The sequence below is a fragment of the Watersipora subatra genome, chromosome 4, assembly GCF_963576615.1.
Source record: "Watersipora subatra chromosome 4, tzWatSuba1.1, whole genome shotgun sequence".
Taxonomy (NCBI): domain Eukaryota; kingdom Metazoa; phylum Bryozoa; class Gymnolaemata; order Cheilostomatida; family Watersiporidae; genus Watersipora; species Watersipora subatra.
Genome location: NC_088711.1, coordinates 8,157,432 through 8,175,991, shown reverse-complemented (window position 1 = coordinate 8,175,991; position 18,560 = coordinate 8,157,432). Strand labels below are relative to the sequence as shown.

Here is an 18,560-nt window from a genome sequence, read left to right as displayed (position 1 = left end):
CTATATGCTGAGACCTGTGTCTGTTTCACTAATCTGTATTATTCATCCCCACAAAATCTTTGTATCAGGTTTTTGTTTTATATACTATCAGCAGTAAGCCCGATGATGCCCAAGAATTTTTTACATTTTCAATCAGATGGCCTGCAGGTGGATGTTTAAAAGGCTAAGGAGCCAGATGGAGTTTTGATACTAAATATTTTAGTGACCTAGCAGTAGAATCCGTATTTCAAGAGAATATGAGTGAAGTTTGAATAAAATTGCCCAAAATTGAAGAAACACATAGAATATACCACTTACACAAACTAACAAACGCACACCCAGACGCAATGGCACGGTAAGATTTATTAATATAGATTTGTGACATTGAAAAAGAGCGATTAGTCTCATTTGATTACTTCTAATGTATCTATAAAGCATACATTTAAGCTAAATGTTTCCACTGCCATAGTGAGGTATTGGATGGCTACGGTGCTCATACCGAAACTGAAATGACTAGCCATACAAAAAGTGAAAAATGTCTATAAGGTTACATGAAATGCTTTTAAAATAAAGTTACTCAGGTTCTTGATATTCCGCGCATCGAGCTGTGTATGGTTTATCAGCGTTCTAATGGCTATACTTTGCATCAATTAATAACCACATTCATCAGTAAATTTTGCAAAAAATAAACTATAACTTCAAATTTTTTTTCAATTGCCAATTTTAGGCATCTTTAAACAGTAGCAACACATAGTTGCGAAAACAAATGTACAAAAGATGTGATATGATGAGTATGATATATCAGTTTCAACTCAATTACATATCATGATTGCATCTCTTTAGTCTTGGTTCATACAAAATCGACATACCTCATACCTCATACCTCAACATACTGGTGTCCCAACATACGAGTAATCCGAGAAAGACGTAAACCTCCAAGCAAATTTTTGCCTTGCGATACGAGACAAATTTGAGATACATGAGATAGTTTTTGATGCAGCCGGTAGGCAGCCAAGTATGTCAGAGGCCGCTTATGAGAACAGCATCGCTCTGTCTTTTTTATCGGGCGAGTTTAAAAGTTTTAAAAAGGCTGGCTAAAAATGAAGATGAAAACACGGCAAGAACCAAGCCAGAAGATGTTAAGCAAAAATTTAGAACAAAGACGCAAATATAACTAAGTTTAGAGTAAGATCAAAACTTATTTTCCAGTGTTGCTAATTAGGCGAGATTAAATAAGTCAAATTCATAAAGTTATGTTACATCACAAAAGTGTAGTGTACCAAACGTGTTGCCGTCGAGACTTTTTTGCACAGCCGTTCTCATGCCGTCTGCCGCTAAGGTGAGAACTCCATACAATATAGTACATAACATTGTTACATTTTATTGCAGATCATAACCACTTGATAGGTATTTGTTACTTTGTGAACTTGGGTAGTGAATTAAAACAGTTAAAAGCACATTTTTACATAGTTAAATCCTGTTTTTACGTGGTTTTTTTAAACGGTGAGAATGTATTAATTTGGATCTAGCTATTTTATATAAAAAACTAATTTGAGATAATTGACATATGAGCTCAGTCCTGAATCACACTAAGCTTGTATGTTGAGGTATGACTATATTTAACTAATATTTGTTCTTTGTTGTATAAGACTTAGCTTTATTTTCATTATGAAATATGATAAATAAAGAGCTGGCAACTATAGTACCACTAAGATGATACCAGCAATTTTTGATTTAAGCAACAATCATGAGTTAAAGTAGTGTGAATGCTAATTCAGCAACACATTAAAACTGCCCATCAACATGATAGCCAATATCTTTTGTAGATTATGACAACTGCCTAATAAGTGCTTCCACACTTAATTGTTAAATGATACATCAAAAAGTAATATTATTATAGTTATTAGAGTAAAAGTTATTATTGTTTTTATACATAAAAATTATGGCTAAGAATTAAAGTAAAATGGTATATTAAGTTGCAAGCAGAGCTAGTGATAATAGTCAGGCGAAGCACAATGAACTCATTGTGCCATAATCAAAAGTAGTTGAAGCTGCGATTAAGGCTTGTGAAAGACTGAATGGTTTTTCTACCTTTTCACTACTCTTTTTTTACGAAACCTCAACAACCCTGTACTATTACTGTTAATTTAAGTAGAAATGTCAAAAAAAGTTGATTCAAAAGCCTAAGAGATTGTATACTCTAGGCCATATCCAGCTTTAGTTAAATGCCAAAATGTTGAGCATGCGCTAATTCCAGTTCCTTGATGAACAAACTTTTAGGAGTCAATGCCCGCTTTAATGATATGTCTCCTAATTTTGTTTTGGGTTCATCATTTAAGCTTTATGGAGCCAGAAGATGCATCTAGTCAAAAAAGGTACTATTAGTTTTGCTTATCACCATGACAGTCATTACTTCCATTAAAAGTAAGTTTGCTTTCTTTCTAGCTGCTAAAAGTAGCCATATATTCAAAAATATAGAATGAAATACTTGAACAGCCAGGCTTAGATTGGGTCCAGTATTAAGCTTGTAAGAATATCTGACTTATACTATAGTTTTTATCTTTTTAACAAACTTATATAAAACAAAATCAAAGTGCACACAAAGCATAATTGTATTTTAGAATTTAAAACACCTTTTTGTAACAAATGGTTTGCATTGTCACTTTCTACTAGTAGCTTGCCTCAACATGTCGGCAAATATTTTCTCAGTTTTTTCCATAGATATACAGAATGTATTAACACCAGGTAAACAGCAAAAAACACGCACTTCGCTCAGATACAATGCACCCTCAGGATACAATTACCCTGATATACGATTTTTTCGTCTTACCAAGTCGAACATGATGATCTTTTCACCTCACCACACGAATGTTATTTCACCATACAAATTAAACAAAATTTTCGCCTCAGTTCAAATTTGGCAGTCGGTGTGCTTATTACGCACGTAAAAATAACAAAGACACAGAAATACAGTTCGCCGAAAACATTTTCACACAGCCTGAAAGCGACACGATGACCGATTTCTCTCAGTTTAGCACTTCTCGTGTGCAAAACAGTAATATTTTCCCTTTAAAAACAGTAGCAAAGTTGCAATCTCGTCACACTGAAGGTCAGTGGTCAGACAGCTTCCTTAACATGCTAACAAAATTCACTTCATGACAAAATCAGGATCGTTCAGGCTTTCTTGTCGAATTAGGTTGAAAAAGGTTTTAATAAGATCCCCTAAAATTATATCGAAAACGAATCTAGAAACTAATAGGTGATGAAATTTTAGTGATAAAAAGTTGAAATTTAGTTAAATAGCTAAAAATACAAACTAAAACTTAGCTTCAAGTGGGTTTTTAGTAAGCTAATCTTAGTTGAAGTGAATTCCAAATTTATGTTATACATACGTCTGTCTTGAAAAGTTGAAGGTAAAAACTCTCTACGGTATGAGCTGCACCTAGCACATGGCAACGTTAAATTTTAATGCATATCATAACCAATAAATACACTAAATATATTAAAGTTACTGTAGGAAACTATAGTTACTAAGGTTAACATACTATTTTATTACAATGTACAGTTATTGTATAAAATTTTGATGATTACTAACAGGGTTTATGCATTTTATAAAATTACTGTCGTTTCTATATCCCTTCATACAATTTTTCTACCATACGATGCCAAGCCTGGAACGGATTAAAATCGTATCCTGAGGGTGCACTGTATAGGCTATGCATTTCAGCTGCTCGCCTCTTTCCCTTTTTTCTTTACTAGGAATTAAATAAAGGTGCTTATCACTGTTACTAAACTGACTTGAGTCAAAATGGATGTACATTCTTTTACGATAGCAAACAATGAAAGACAAAATTAGCGTTTTTACGAATCGTGGAGGCTTCATTTTACATTTTTCTGTTTCAGCTGTTTCACGATGCACAGGAACAACGAGTGATTTGAGTTTTAATTACACTTACTCTTTAACTCTTCGTTTTTAGTAAATGCTAGAACTTGTGGCAAGGGGTAGGCCTACACCTCGGTGTTTCAAGTTCTTAGCCAGCAGTGTTTGCAAAGTTGTTGCTATATTGCAACTAGTTTGCTATATGAAGCTTGGACTTTAATTCACATACAGTTTTTGGTAACAAGCTGTTATAAAAGATTGAAGTCTTTGCATATAGGCTACTGTAGGTGCGTCACCTCTAGTTGTAGCTCTGGTGTTCAGAGTGTCGTCAGTTTTACTTTTTATGAATTCATAGTATGAGCTGATAAGAGATGAACGATTTTCCTTCTTTTTAGAAGTCTATGCAGAAGGTTGTGTCTAATTTTGTAGCGCCTTGATGCTAGAGTTTCGAGATTTAACGCTTCACAAGCGCTGGTTATGCTTTCTCTTACTCTTGAATTGAATGAATCGTACAGCTGTATTTTGCGCCATTTCTATGCTGTACACTTGATGCTGTTGGCATGTGTCCTACACTGCTGCACTATATTCTGAATGTGGTCTACACAGACTTGTGTAGGCTAGCAGTTTAGCCTGCTCCGTAGCATTGTATAAACTACGTTTAATCGCACCAAGTCAATCGTGTCAATTTGTCAAAGTTAAATATTAGTAAGTAAATTGCCAGCATTATCTCCCAATCAACTAAAGGCATTTTTAAATTCATTCAAATACACACCTGCTTTCGCGCGGCATTGCCAGATTACACAAATTTTTGTTTTTCGTGTACGAAAATCTTGTACGTAGACTACAGTAAACGCAAAGAAACGAAATATCCGACGAGCATATAAAACTATCGCCAGAGTAGTCGCTTTTTTCTCTGGCGGTCTCTGTCTAACTTTCCGTTTATAAAACATTGACTTCTGAGCATGCAATGTTTTGATGTACACGATGGTACGAAGAGATGACCAGTTTTTAAGTCAATTGAGCAGAAACACTTTTTTCCGCGGCAACTCGTCACGTGGGATTATTTGGTCTCGTAAGGGGAAGTTAGCTCAATTAAAATTCTGTCTACACTTTCATCGTAAGATTAATTCCATTCTTTAAATAGTTACCCATCTATTAACAGAAAAAACTTGGTTCCAAAATAAGTGAGCGTACATTCATTGAATATTTTCATTATTGTTATCTATAATAATTATATTACATGAAATAAATAGGAAACATGCCATGAAACAAGAACCGTTTCGCTAGATGAGTAAATGCGATTGTGCTACATCGAGGTGTTAGTCAGAGCATCAGCTTTCGATCATTAACTGCATTACATCACGTTGTCAGTCGTCTAATCTGTAGTTTGAGTATTTCTGCTGAGAATAGATGCTAGTTACAAGATTTATCGTGTTGTTGGCTTGTGATGAGGTAACTACTGACAGAAAGGATACCTCCGTAATCATACCTGCCAACTCTCACGCATTGGGCGTGAGACTCACGCAATTGCCCCAAAGAAAAAATGAAAATGCGTGAGATTTTTGCCCCAATTTCCACAATTTTATATATACTATTATTGATACATCAATTGCCCCAAAACCAAATCTCACGCATTGCCCCACTCTTGGGTTGGCAGGTATGTCCGTAATCACACGTGCTGCTGCCGCGGTGAGCGAACATCAATATATGCCATGACTCGTCTCTTTCATGACAGTTTATTACCCAAAACCGTTAGAGACTTAAGACTTAAATCTCAGACTGAAACATAACTCAGCGTAATGCTGGAATCTAGGTGAACCAAAAGCTTAACCAAAGTTGTACTTCTGAGGCACTTTCTCCAGGCTCCTGGGGCTAATTACAAATGTACTATTACTATCTAGTAAGTAAATCGAGTAAGTCTATAAACAGTGCGTATAGTCATTTTGCTCTGTGTTGCGGTTTGTTATTAGTTGAATATTACTCGCATAGCTATGATTTTACACGATATATGGACCAGTAAATTGATGAAAACGACGTAGTTTTGAAGGCTAGTTTTTTGTTTCTTCATCAAAACTAGGTTTCACTGTCTGGCACGACTTGCCTTTGTGCAAACAAACGGCAGTCTATCACATTAACATTTTACTAAAAACTATCCGTAGGCTAAACTTCAAGAGACTGGCAAAACAAAGACGAGTCACGCAAAGCATCAATGTGCTATATTTACACGCAAGACAGACTGAACTTGCCAGCAGTGGTCTGAATCAATGCTCAAGATGAATCGAGCTTTTGGAAACTTGACTTGAAATTGTTTATACTGATATATTTATCTGAGGCACGTCTCTTACACCCTAGGTAGTTAAACACGAACACATCTACGAGGTAATGTTAAAATCTATTTGCAGTAAACAATTACGAAGTCAAATTTTAAAATAGAGTTATTGCATGTGAACTGAATTAACCATCAGCCTATCAAACACTGATGTGATTAAGGCTGGAAAAATCATGAGTTTTTTCTTTAAATTAACCTTTTGCAATGCATAGGACATTTTTCACTCATTTTGTACATTCAAAATGTTTGTGTATCACATGCACAGATGTACATGTCATATGCAAACAATTTGCTTATCAATTGTAAGCTTGTAATTTGTACTGTTCAATTGTTAGGAGCTACAATTGAACAGTACAAATGTGCTGTTCAATTGTAACTATTCATGAGTAAGATGTGCATATACATGTATTTTCCGAAACAGCCAAAAACATTCTGTATCTCTATAGAGAATGTTTTTGCCCCTCAAACTAGCCTAATTCCTTACATCTATATATCATTTTGAAGCTAAATGTATGATCTTTCCATTTAATTTGGTGAAAGTATTTGGTTCATTGTTTACAAAAAGTTGAAGAGCTTAATTTGCTTCTAATCTCTAAACTCACTGTAAACTTGTCACTCGCTTAATCAAACCCAAACAGAGTTTTTGAAGTACTCTAATCTGCTCAATGTTGTACAGAATGTTGAAGACACGTAAGAAATTTATCACCAATGCAAAACTATCTCAGATCCATTTCAGCAATGACCAGTTGGCTATAAAAGTTGGCTCACAATGACCAGCGAAAACGCTTTAAAATTCTATCATAACTTGAAGTTGACTGATGAGAAAAGAGCTGTAATCATTCACCTTCACCAGTAAGGGAAATCAAACAAGCCGATTGCTAAGGAGGTTCAATGTTCCATGAAAGGTGTTGCTTGCACTCTGAACAGATGGAAGTCAACAGGCACGACAGATGATCATAAAGGCAGAGGGAGAAAACGCAAAAGCTCTACCAGGTACGACTGCAATTTGGTACGACTTTCACTTTCTGACAGAAAGAAAACCAGCACTGACCTGCGACGAGAATGGAGAGAGTCTACTGGAGTAGAAGCCTCATCCTCATTAGTGAGAAGACTGATTGAAAAGGGATTGAGAGGATGTAAAGCAAGACGAAAGCCACTGCTATCAGAAAAGCAGAGGAAGAAACGTTTGGCATGGGCCAAGATTCATCGCTCCTGGACCGAAGAACAGTGGCATAAAGTACTTTTCAGTGACAAAAACTTTTCATTTATGGCAAAAAATGGGCATGGAAATTATCAAGCGCAAACCTACCAGCAAAAGAGAACTGATTGAGAAGATTATTGAGGCCTGGCATCACATAGTGGCACCTGAACAAACTCGAAAGCTTGTTGACAGCATGCCAAGGCGGTGTCGCGCTATCGCGTCATCATCAGAAATAAAGGCTGGGCAACAAAGTATAAAACTCAATTTAAAACCAATTGGTTCTTTTCAGGGCCACCATGACTTGTACAAAGAGTTCAGTTTGTAAGTTTCCTCAATTGAGCAATGTTCGATGCTAAACCAATTCGAGCACTTTCCCTATAGTGACAAGTTTTCCACCATTAGAAACATATTTTTCAGTTATAAAAAACAGTTGAAATGTGCCAGAATTCAAATGCATCTTTGAATAGCTCACAAATTTCTGAGCAAAATGATGTATAACATTGCTTAGTTTTCTTGATTTCAAGCACAAAAGTTACCAATGAAACGTGACGCTTGTCATATTGTGCAGGAGGTTGCCATAATTTTGCACAATACTATATATACATCTAAGTGAAATCCTGTGTTTATTTTTTTGGTTTATAAATTTTCTACAGAATTTTCAATAGATTTCAATAGATAGTGCGAACTGCTGACAGTAGAAGAAAAATTTACATTATTCATTGGACAAGAGTTCAACTTGAAAAAAAATCGTTCACATCTAAATATGTTCATGCAATGCTGGGCCATACAACATCCATGCATTTTTTTATATAAGTATCTTAAAATATGAATAATTAACATAATATTTCCAAAAAAGTTAAGAATATTGCAATCTTTTTGAAAATTGAGTCCCACTAATTTGAACAGTTCCTTGGTAAAATATGTACTTCTAATTGATATCAATTTCCTAACTAATTCAATTTGCTAAAAAAGTGATACCAGGCTTGTATAATGTTTTAAATTAACTGAATTTTTGCCCAAAATGCCTTGGTACCTATACCAAAATTTCAGGAAAAAGTTTGTTGAAAATAATAAAAGCATTTTTAACCTGATTTGTTTGAAAAATAAAAATATTCTAGCATAAACCGAAACTTGATATTCTTAAGAAAAATTTCTGCAATAAGAGTATTCATTCATTTTCTTTTCACAATTTTGACTATAACTGTCGGAAAGTGTTACACAAAACTCAGAATATCTACAAAACTGCAAAGATATATAGGTTGTAACTGATCTGACTGGAATCAAATCAGCAGTGCTTTTCGAATACTAGCTAACAAATCCAATCACCTACCTGATGTGCACAATTTAAATCCTTAATCGCTAAATAATGATTTTGAAAAATTTAACAAATCATTGAATAAACAAACATTTCAGAGGTAAATGCTTAACAAAATATGCTAGGTAGGTTGTAACCTGTTTCCTCTTTGTTTCCATTAGTCTTTTAAACAATGTTGTTATGATAGTTCTGTGGGTCATTCATTATATAATATGGTATATATTCTTTGACCACCTTTACTATTAAATTACGTAGTCATGAGTCTAAATCAATAAGAGCTCTCAAAAAAATAAAAAAAGTCAGTCATTGAAGCCATATGACAGCAAATGGTTAAATTGCAATGCTTTACTACCTTTGCTGTCTGTCATTTTGTAGCTTTGACAAAGATATGTGTGAGAGTTGGAGTATTAGATAAGTATGTGTGAGAGTTGGAGTATTAGATAAGTATTTGTGAGAGCTGGCGGATTAGATTAAATAAGTATGTGTGAGAGTTGGAGGACTAGATAAGAATGTGTGAGAGTTGGGGGATTAGATAAGAATGTGTGAGAGTTGGCGGATTAGTTAAGTATGTGTGACAGTTGGAGTATTAGATAAGTACTTGTGAGAGTTGGCGGATTAGATAAGTATGTGTGAGAGTTGGAGTATTAGATAAGTATTTGTGAGAGTTGGCGGATTAGATAATGTGTGAGAGTTGGGGGATTAGATAAGAATGTGTGAGAGTTGGGGGATTAGATAAGAACGTGTGAGAGTTGGCGGATTAGTTAAGTATGTGTGACAGTTGGAGTATTAGATAAGTATTTGTGAGAGTTGGCGGATTAGATAATGTGTGAGAGTTGGGGGATTAGATAAGAATGTGAGAGTTGGGGGATTAGATAAGAATGTGTGAGAGTTGGGGGATTAGATAAGAATGTGTGAGAGTTGGCGGATTAGATAAGAGTGTGTGAGAGTTGGGGGATTAGATAAGAATGTGATTTGTAGAATGTTGATATCATGTTTATATGTCTTGAAAAGATGTACAGAAAAGCAAAATCATTCGCGAGCTAGTGGTAAAGATGCTATTTTTTACCTGTTCTTTTGTTGGCTATATCTTTTGACTTTTTGCTTTTGTTGCAATAAGGATTTATGTCAGTTTGTGCATAATACAGTTTATTTAGTAGGTTAATTTCATCATACAGCAAGCTAAAGATCATTTTAACCTCGCTTCGTCTAAGTGTGATTAAAAATCATATTGCAATGTTATTCAACCACTCTTTGGCCAACACTTGTTTTCTTTCCACTTAGCCCTTGTTTATGATGTTCTGTTGCAGAGCTCCTCTTACAATGCCTAAAAGAAACTGTCCATTTGTTGAGAGCAACAGACCTCAGTTAAAGACACACATAGGCTTGCAAGAGTTGAGTATGGGCGTTATGGGAGTGAATACCATGTCAGGTGTCTATGGTAAGGATTCTGGAACTTTCACCGTTCAGCCAGCTTGAACATTTATCATCTTTATATGTATAACCAATGGGCTATAAGTTATATAGATACTATAATAGGTATGAGTTATATATATATAAAGTGAAATTCAGATAACTCGCCCTCGGATAGCTCGAACACATGGTTAAATCGAACGGATTTGTTTGGTCCGTTCCCACGCAATGATAAATTGCTTTAGGTAACTCGACCTTAACTCCGTTAACTCGAACAGTTTTTTGCCCAACGGCTACCGAGTTGGTTGTTATCGCTTTAGAATATCACTTTATTCCAAGCCTTAGAGATAAACATCAACTTTTAGTAGTTCTTAGGCGTCATTATTATCGATATCAGCAAAAGATTTTCGTTAATGACTCTTCTAAAGGTTTGCAAAAAATCAAATTTTACCAAACATCCGCTTGGGGATAGCCTTCAGAAAGCAAGGTAACCTTCAGATAAACTTACAGAAAAATCGACAAAATTGGTTTTTGTTAAAACACTCAAAATAAAAATGTCTTTTTTTACTGAGCGTTTTAACCGCGTGCAAGTTTTGCTTATTTTAATCTGAAAACGTCCTGGCAATCACATCACCTAAAACAAACAATCTCAAGTAATAGGGAAATATTTATACTTTCTGATAAAAATTGTTAAAACATTACATGAGAGGCCCCTCAACTTGCAACGAGCAATCAATGCTTTTGATGTATATATAGTTTGTATATGTACTGATAAATACATGCACTTGTGGCGGTGTTCTCATAACTTGAACGCTTTGATAACTCGAACACTTTCTCTCGGTCCCATGAAGGTCGAGTTAGCCGAGTTTCACTGTATGTGTGCGTGCGTGTGTGTGTGTGCGTGAGACTAGAGGTTTGAGTTGTATTGCAGAACGAACTTTGAAGCTCATGTACCAGAATTCAAGTCGTCAGATATCTGAAAAGGAAAACATGACCATTTCAAATGATGACACCGGTGCACCTTCGAATATCTTACCTGGTCAGAGGAAACTTAACCTTTCAGGTCAACTAGATGGTTTTTATTCTAAAGAACTAGGTGAGTAGACTCTTGGCTTGTGTTTCATCTGGATGACAGATGCCCATTGGTTTTAATATGACTAAAGGCCTTAGAGACCATTTGCCGGATCAGTGTTTACCGGATCAGTGTACTGTTAAATTTTGACATGTTATGGTTATTTCTTTGCATCATTTGCTGTGTGTGTCATAACCGTCGGTTGTTGTAACAGGCATATCCACAAATGAGTGATACAAATGTTTAGTTTAATTCATTCTAGAGTGGAAAATCAATGATAAATACATTAGGTAAACCCATTTATATATAGCACTAAAAAGTACATTCATGTGTAGACTATTTGAAGACCTAATGTGAAAACCTAAATTATATATTTAAAAATTAAGTAGACACTCGCTTCTCAACTGAATATCATTTTGAAACTTCAAGCTTGTACACCTCGATGAAAAAGTAGAAATCTATTACAGTCATACCTCAACATAAGATGTTAATAATGCGTTCCATGACTGAGCTCGTATGTCAATGTTCTCATATCTCAAGGCAATATTTTCTCTATAAAATAACTAAATACAAATTAATCCGCTCCCATACAATCAAAAACTACCTAAAAACAGGATATTACGATGAAAAAATGTGTTTTTAATTGTTGTAATTCAGAACCTACGTTCGCAAAGTGAAACAAATACCTATTTAATTGTTATAATCTCCAATAAAATGTAACATTACTATGTACAGTTCTGGATGGAATTCATACCTTCGAGACAGGCGTAGTGGTTAATGGCGGTGGGGGAGAGACTTGACAGTAATGCGCTTGCTACACTAGACTCGTAATTTAAATGTAAATGAATTTATCTTACTGAACACACACTTAGAACTGAGTTTTAATTTTTTCTTCACTTTGGTTTGTCTGAGTTTTAATTTTTATTATCAGTTTGCGGCGCCTTTTGCTTTGCTTTTACTATATGTGCTATAAATCTTAGAAACTAATGTTGTTTCTTCAGCCATGTTTCAGTCAGAAGTCTCCTCAGTATTTCTCATGGTATCTGATGATATCTCAAGAACCAACAGCCCAATCAGCTTGAAACTTTCTAACTATACTGGAAACGTATACCTCACAAAGCGGCTAAAGTTTCTTAATCCCGTGTACACTGAAAGTACGAGAAAATAAAACCGAAGCAAAACTACGAAGCGGCATACGCTCAGGTGTAGGATCAGGTTGAAAAACAAAGTTTATGTTGCATCTTCGTAACATATTTCTTGATCATTTATAATTCTTATTTACCATCGTGAAAGTCAAATAACCAACAATTTTAATGACAAAATTATTTCACCTTGGCAAAGAATACAAAACTAATTTTTAATAATTGTCTGAATGTTTTTAAAATTCATTATAAACAATCTCTTCGTGATGGGGTATTGAGTTGAGAGGAATTCAATGCTTTGCCATTATCAAATGATCTATTGAGCTGTGATTCAACAAAGATCATGCTTCGCTGCGCAATTGAAATAGCTAAATTCAATCATCATTGGCAATGAAAAGGCAGCACTGAATTTCAATTATGGTCATTGGTAGTATGGAAAAGGCCAACAAAGTAATAAATATTATGAAAACGATTTTATTATTATTTTACTTTAGAGGCACGGAGATAAGTGTAGGTTTGGCAATGTGTAGGTTTGACAATGTGTAGGTTTGACAATGTGTAGGTTTGACAATGTGTAGGTTTGACAATGTGTAGGTTTGACAATGTGTAGGTTTGACAATGTGTAGGTTTGACAATGTGTAGGTTTGACAATGTGTAGGTTTGACAATGTGTAGGTTTGACAATGTGTAGGTTTGACAATGTGTAGGTTTGACAATGTGTAGGTTTGACAATGTGTAGGTTTGACAATGTGTAGGTTTGACAATGTGTAGGTTTGACAATGTGTAGGTTTGACAATGTGTAGGTTTGACAATGTGTAGGTTTGACAATGTGTAGGTTTGACAATGTGTAGGTTTGGTGGTGGTAGAGTAAGTGATAGAAATATGCCGTTTAACTTACCTTGATTTACTCTTGTGCAGTTTAAATTATTTAATTCTACCTATTTTTTTATCATGTTTACATTTAATATCTTATTTTTGTATGCTTTTTCAATTTGGTTTATAAGCCGTAATGTTTCAAGAATTTTTAGCCATCACGTATTGCAATTGTTTAACATTTTAGCGTTAGTATTTTTGCGTGTCGCGTTATGTGTCTTGGACTCAGGGCTGGCCGACTAAAATCAAATGATTTAACTCATCCTTAACCCTTTGGCAGGCAGAGTGACATTATTGTCGTTTCGCGATACTGACGCCACTGGGCAGAGTGACTATTATGTCGCCACGTGAATGTTTTTTATAAATTGATTTCTGGTTAGCTTATTGCGTTTTTTTATTTAGTTTTTTTACTAATAATAAACAAAAATATATTGGTCTCTGTTAGCAACCAAAAAATTAGCCGTTTTGAGAAAAAAAATGATCGTTTTTGCAATACTAAACAAACGAAAAATCTGAAATAAAAACGTATTTGAATAAAATGGAGATTTTTGTTTGTAGCTTGTTTATGCTTCTGTTACTGCTTTCTGAATATTTTCCCAGAGTGCAACAACTTTCTTTTACTGTCATGGCGTCCTCAAAAGGCTAAAGGCAAAGCTATAGAGGAACAATAATAAGCACATGATGTCAAGACTGTAGTGTAGGCCTCTGCAAGGGCAAATGCTTCCAAAATTACTATAGCTAGAGAAACACTTATATAAGAATTTGACTTATAAATGTTTATTTGTATTTACCTGTATAATAAAAACACTATACACATATACAATATCATAAATAAAAGTGTATCAATTTTTTTTTTAATCAATTTGTGAAAAATTAATCTGCCCCGGGGGTCTCAAATTGCCCAATAAAACTTGCCTGTGAAAGGGTTAAAAAATCATGTGTGATGATTTCTTCCATGTAAAAAAATGGTACTTATAGAGGGTCTGTGAATATGAACTGCACAACTGGATCAAAATTAAAATAAAAACAACTTTTAATAAATTAAAGTGATGCAAATTTGTTTTGTTATGTTGTTAATGCTTTCTCTGGCACACTTCAATAAAATAATATTATGTTATGTTAGCGGTTATGAAAAAAAGCTGGTAATTGATGTTTTCAAAAGAATCTGATTAAAAAATCCGAAAAGGCTGCTAGAATCGTGCTCGCTAATAATTTGTTTAGCCAATTAAAAGCTTTCTTCAACGATTTCGGTGTGCATGCACAGCTCTGACAATTCTGTGAATTTCGGTCAGAACCTGCGATAAAATCGTTACATGATGTCGTACCTTTAGCCTGCTAGTATGAGAAATATTCTCATGATTCCTGTAAATAGATGAGATTGCTAAAAATTGTCCTAGATATATAATTTCATTTGGTATTATACAGCTGTCACACTTATGCCTTTTCCTAAAACTTTGCTTATGTAGCCCTTAGCTGAGTAGCTCTGCTATAGCAAATATTTGATGGTACAATTAACCTCTGCTTGCTATTACCATGTCAGCAAATCTTTCAACATGTGAAATTTGAGCACATATTTCACTCTACTCCCAGAGTAATTTCTGTCATGCTATGATTAAAAATTTTCATAGTGCAGTTTTGTAAGTGAATATGAAGAGGCTAAATTTCTATTCATACATTTATAAGGTACAATAACAATCATTATTAATTTAGTTTTACTTTATAACTCATTTGTATATTGTCATATAGTCTAATGTATATGATTCGACCCTGTGTAATCACATCTGCAGTATTTAATAAGAAGTTACTTTAGGTTTTTGGGCTCTGGAAATAATTAATTGAATGATGCTGTATTCTTATAGCAATATGTGCTCTCACATACAAAGCATGCTTTGAGACGAATTAACATTGTAGATGAAAGTTTGATTGTGTAATGTTCTATATAGTAATCATTAAACTGGCTTTGCATTTTATATTTCTGATGTCTTTATTAATTCTAACTTACTATTGTGTATTGTTATGTTTTTCTCGCATTGCATTTCTAGTCAGTATATAGATTCTATCTATATGTTTCAGGTGTCTCAGCATCCCCTAGCCAAGGTTCATTTTTGCCCATAGCCTGTAGTTCATGCAGTCATATACCTTCAGTCGCTAAGACTTGCAAATTTTGTGAGTGCTGTTTGTGTGAATTCTGCTGCCGTGATTGCTACAGCTGTCATCACACCTTTTGCATCGATTGCTCAACAATCAGGTAAGTACCAGAACTGGTACTTTCGTTACGATTACTATAATTATAAGACCCTTGTTCTGCGTATCAGAGTCAAGTCAGCCAGCATCTGACAAATTAATACGTTTGTATATATTGTGAATATACCTGTTGTTAAGTCACATAGATGGCTATATTGAACAATGCGTTCTGCATGAGAATGACGGTATGCATTAAGCAATGATTAGACCTAATTCTGAGTTATCTTTCACCTGCCTTATCTTTCACCTGCCACTTCCAACAATATCCCACTGACACCGCAGTTATAACTACTCTATTGTTGAAAGGGTAAGCCACGAGTAAATTTAATAAAAAGGATTTTAGCGCTCACCAAATAGATGCAGAATACGACAAGCGTTCTGTTATCATAGCCTACATACTTGAAGGTTGACTTGCAACAAAATTCACATTACAGTTATTTGGCATCATAAGATTCACCATGTCTTACTCTGTTGTGTTGTAGGTGCCAAATATGTGGAAATGTGATTACAAGCTCTTAAAAGCTCAAAAACGAAAAGCCGCCGTAGATTGGAATCAGTTTATTTTTCTGACGTTATCATTACATTTGGTTATTGTCTTCTCACGTGATGTTCTCACGTGAATTGAAAGGAAAATAAAAAGCTCAATATAAAACTTATCGTAGCACTAAGTTTATGACAGACACTTCGGGTTTTACCGAAGACCCCGTATCAAATATAGATGCTCACTACTTTACAGTTTTGTTTCGGCTTGATCTAATCGTCAAGTCGTAATCTGATCATGTGACTAAATACTTTCCAAATAAATTCTGCAGCACTTTTCGATGATCACAGGTGACCAACAGGCTCGTCATGTTTATCAGACAATAATATGTACTCCTTCGAGCTAAGGTTAAAAAATTAAATGAATTTTTATGGTAAGTTATAAGATATCAGTGCTGAAAGTGACAGCATTACAATGACGATAAAATAGACGCGTAAGAACAATAGACATGGTTTTATTGAATGCATGAAGTATATTTGTGAAAATATTTCGATGAATGAGGTTGCATGGAAGTGTAAACAGAAGCCATCTTGTGCAACTATGTCCCATTTGAACTGTTTTGGAAAGAGATTCTAATCTACGGCAGTTTTGTGATGGCGGCAATTAACTGTTTGTTTTTGAGCTTTTAAGAGCTTGTAATCACATTTCCACATATTTCGCACCTACAACACAACAGAGTAAGACATAGTGAATCTTTTGATACCAAATAACGGTAATGTGAATTTTGTTGCAAGTCAACCTTTAAAATATTTATGAAGATCTCAGGTCATGGCTATTGGCGCTGCATCAACATGCATATCTTGTGTCAAACCTCATCAACTCTGTTATGGAGAACCTTCGTGTACTCGATTGGAAACAAAATTACCATGACAATTGTCAGGGGTACACCATTGGAGTCTGAATACCAAACTTGTACCTCCTTTTGGTAGCCCAAAAGCTGTAGAAAATCTGTGACAAGTGACCTTTATAATAACTATTTCAATGTTTGCTATGATATCTCAACACTTGCTTATAACACTTTCGGTGTCTGCTAAAATGTTTAATTAGATTCATTCACGGGTCATCGATAGAGTAATTGCTATATTGGTTACGTATCTTTTAAAGTGGCATATAGAAGATGACTCCCATGTTTATTGTTGCCCATAGTTTTATAAAAAATGCCTATTTAGGGTACCCATGAGGAATCTGAAATTTAGTTAAATTTCAGAAATGTTTTTAGTCAACTCTCAGTATTGTCAAAAGAAAGTATATAGATTCTCGCATATAAGCCAAATTTAGAATGCAAATCGAATGTTCCCAAACTAAGGGATTAGCTTATACGTGCGTAGTTCTGATCACACTCAAACGATATAAAATGGTAACCTAATTCCGACAACTACAACTCGCACGGTGCGAAGTATGCGGTTGGCAGTCCGTTATTTACTTTTTAGCCTGTGTAACAAGTTGAGCATATTCTTAGATGAGTTATTACTTATACTATAGCTTATGACATTCTGCAAAAAATAAATTATTTCAATCACTAGTATATTTGCTAAATAGACGAACATCGGCCTATTGATCCTCGAATGGTGAAATTTTTGTAGCTGTAATGCGTCTGGTATGGCTGGTCGAAGACGTCTAGTCGGACACGGCTTGTCATCGTGACGAAGAAATTGCGAGAGTTTTTGCAAAGCGAAACTAAGCTCATTGTGGGCAGTAAACATATTGTCCATTGGCTCAAAACAGACAGGCTTCTTTTCAGAGGCAATAGGTTAATTAATCAAGGAGTCACTAATCAGAAAAGTTTTGTGTGAAGCCTTCAAAGTCGCTCCTAGCCATACGTCGTAGCGTGCCGAGCCACACTACGCGGCTCGTGGTACACACTGAGTTAATTCGCTTCAGCAACCTTTTGCTGCGATGGATAGGTGTGTGAAAATTTGTCGAATCGACTTACATGCGAATTTTTTATCAAATTCGCCGTCGTTTTGGCTGTTCTTCTAGGGTTGGGTTATATGTGAGAATCAACAGTAATTTTCACCAAGGTCTGTGAAATTAAAATAAATACCACATATCCTTTCATATAAGCTGGTATATACACATATATTTTATATTATAGTGATGATTGCATCTGCTCATTTTCTATATCATTGCTTCCACTGCTTCATACTTTAATAATGTTGTAAAACTCCGTGGTATGCACTTCTGGTATATAATCCAACTATCGTTTAGATACACAAATTCTATTGCATAATTGTTGCATCAGCGCATATATTTGACAAGTTTTCTATCTGTACATTTATGCCTATTTTAAATGCATCTGTAGGCCTAACTCGGGAGACATGGACACCTGTATATGCCTGAGCTGTGTCTAGGACTGACCAACTTCATCTTATTTTATTGATCTCAATTTCCTGCTCACTATTATGCTGTACTGTAGTGGATATTTTCATAGTTCATTTTAACTCAGTCATTCTCAGCTTTATAAAAGTCAACTCTTCCATTTTAGCATTTTGTATTTTTTTATAATTTTTTTATACAAATACAGTGGTCAATTGGTGTTTTTATTGACTTTTTAATGTTGTAATCAGAAAGTAAA

At 34.8% G+C, this 18,560-nt stretch overlaps 2 protein-coding genes across 2 annotated transcripts in view; one reads left to right on the top strand and one right to left on the bottom strand.

The window, feature by feature from the left end:
* Positions 1 to 4,728, bottom strand: part of LOC137395082 (probable ATP-dependent RNA helicase DDX46) — a 38,551-nt gene extending 33,823 nt beyond the window's left edge. The window contains exon 1 of the mRNA XM_068081871.1: positions 4,632 to 4,728. Coding sequence (XP_067937972.1) covers positions 4,632 to 4,648 — 17 coding nt within the window. The 5' untranslated portion in view covers positions 4,649 to 4,728. The remainder of the gene's footprint in view (positions 1 to 4,631) is intronic.
* A 1,491-nt stretch (positions 4,729 to 6,219) lies between these two features.
* LOC137394581 (apoptosis regulatory protein Siva-like) lies at positions 6,220 to 18,528 on the top strand. Its single transcript, XM_068081314.1, has 5 exons — positions 6,220 to 6,238; positions 10,012 to 10,142; positions 11,046 to 11,210; positions 15,274 to 15,448; positions 18,288 to 18,528. Exons 2-5 carry the CDS (start codon positions 10,025 to 10,027, stop codon positions 18,334 to 18,336), a joined length of 507 nt encoding a protein of 168 aa, XP_067937415.1. The 5' UTR covers positions 6,220 to 6,238; positions 10,012 to 10,024; the 3' UTR covers positions 18,337 to 18,528.
* The last annotated feature ends 32 nt before the right edge of the window (positions 18,529 to 18,560 follow it).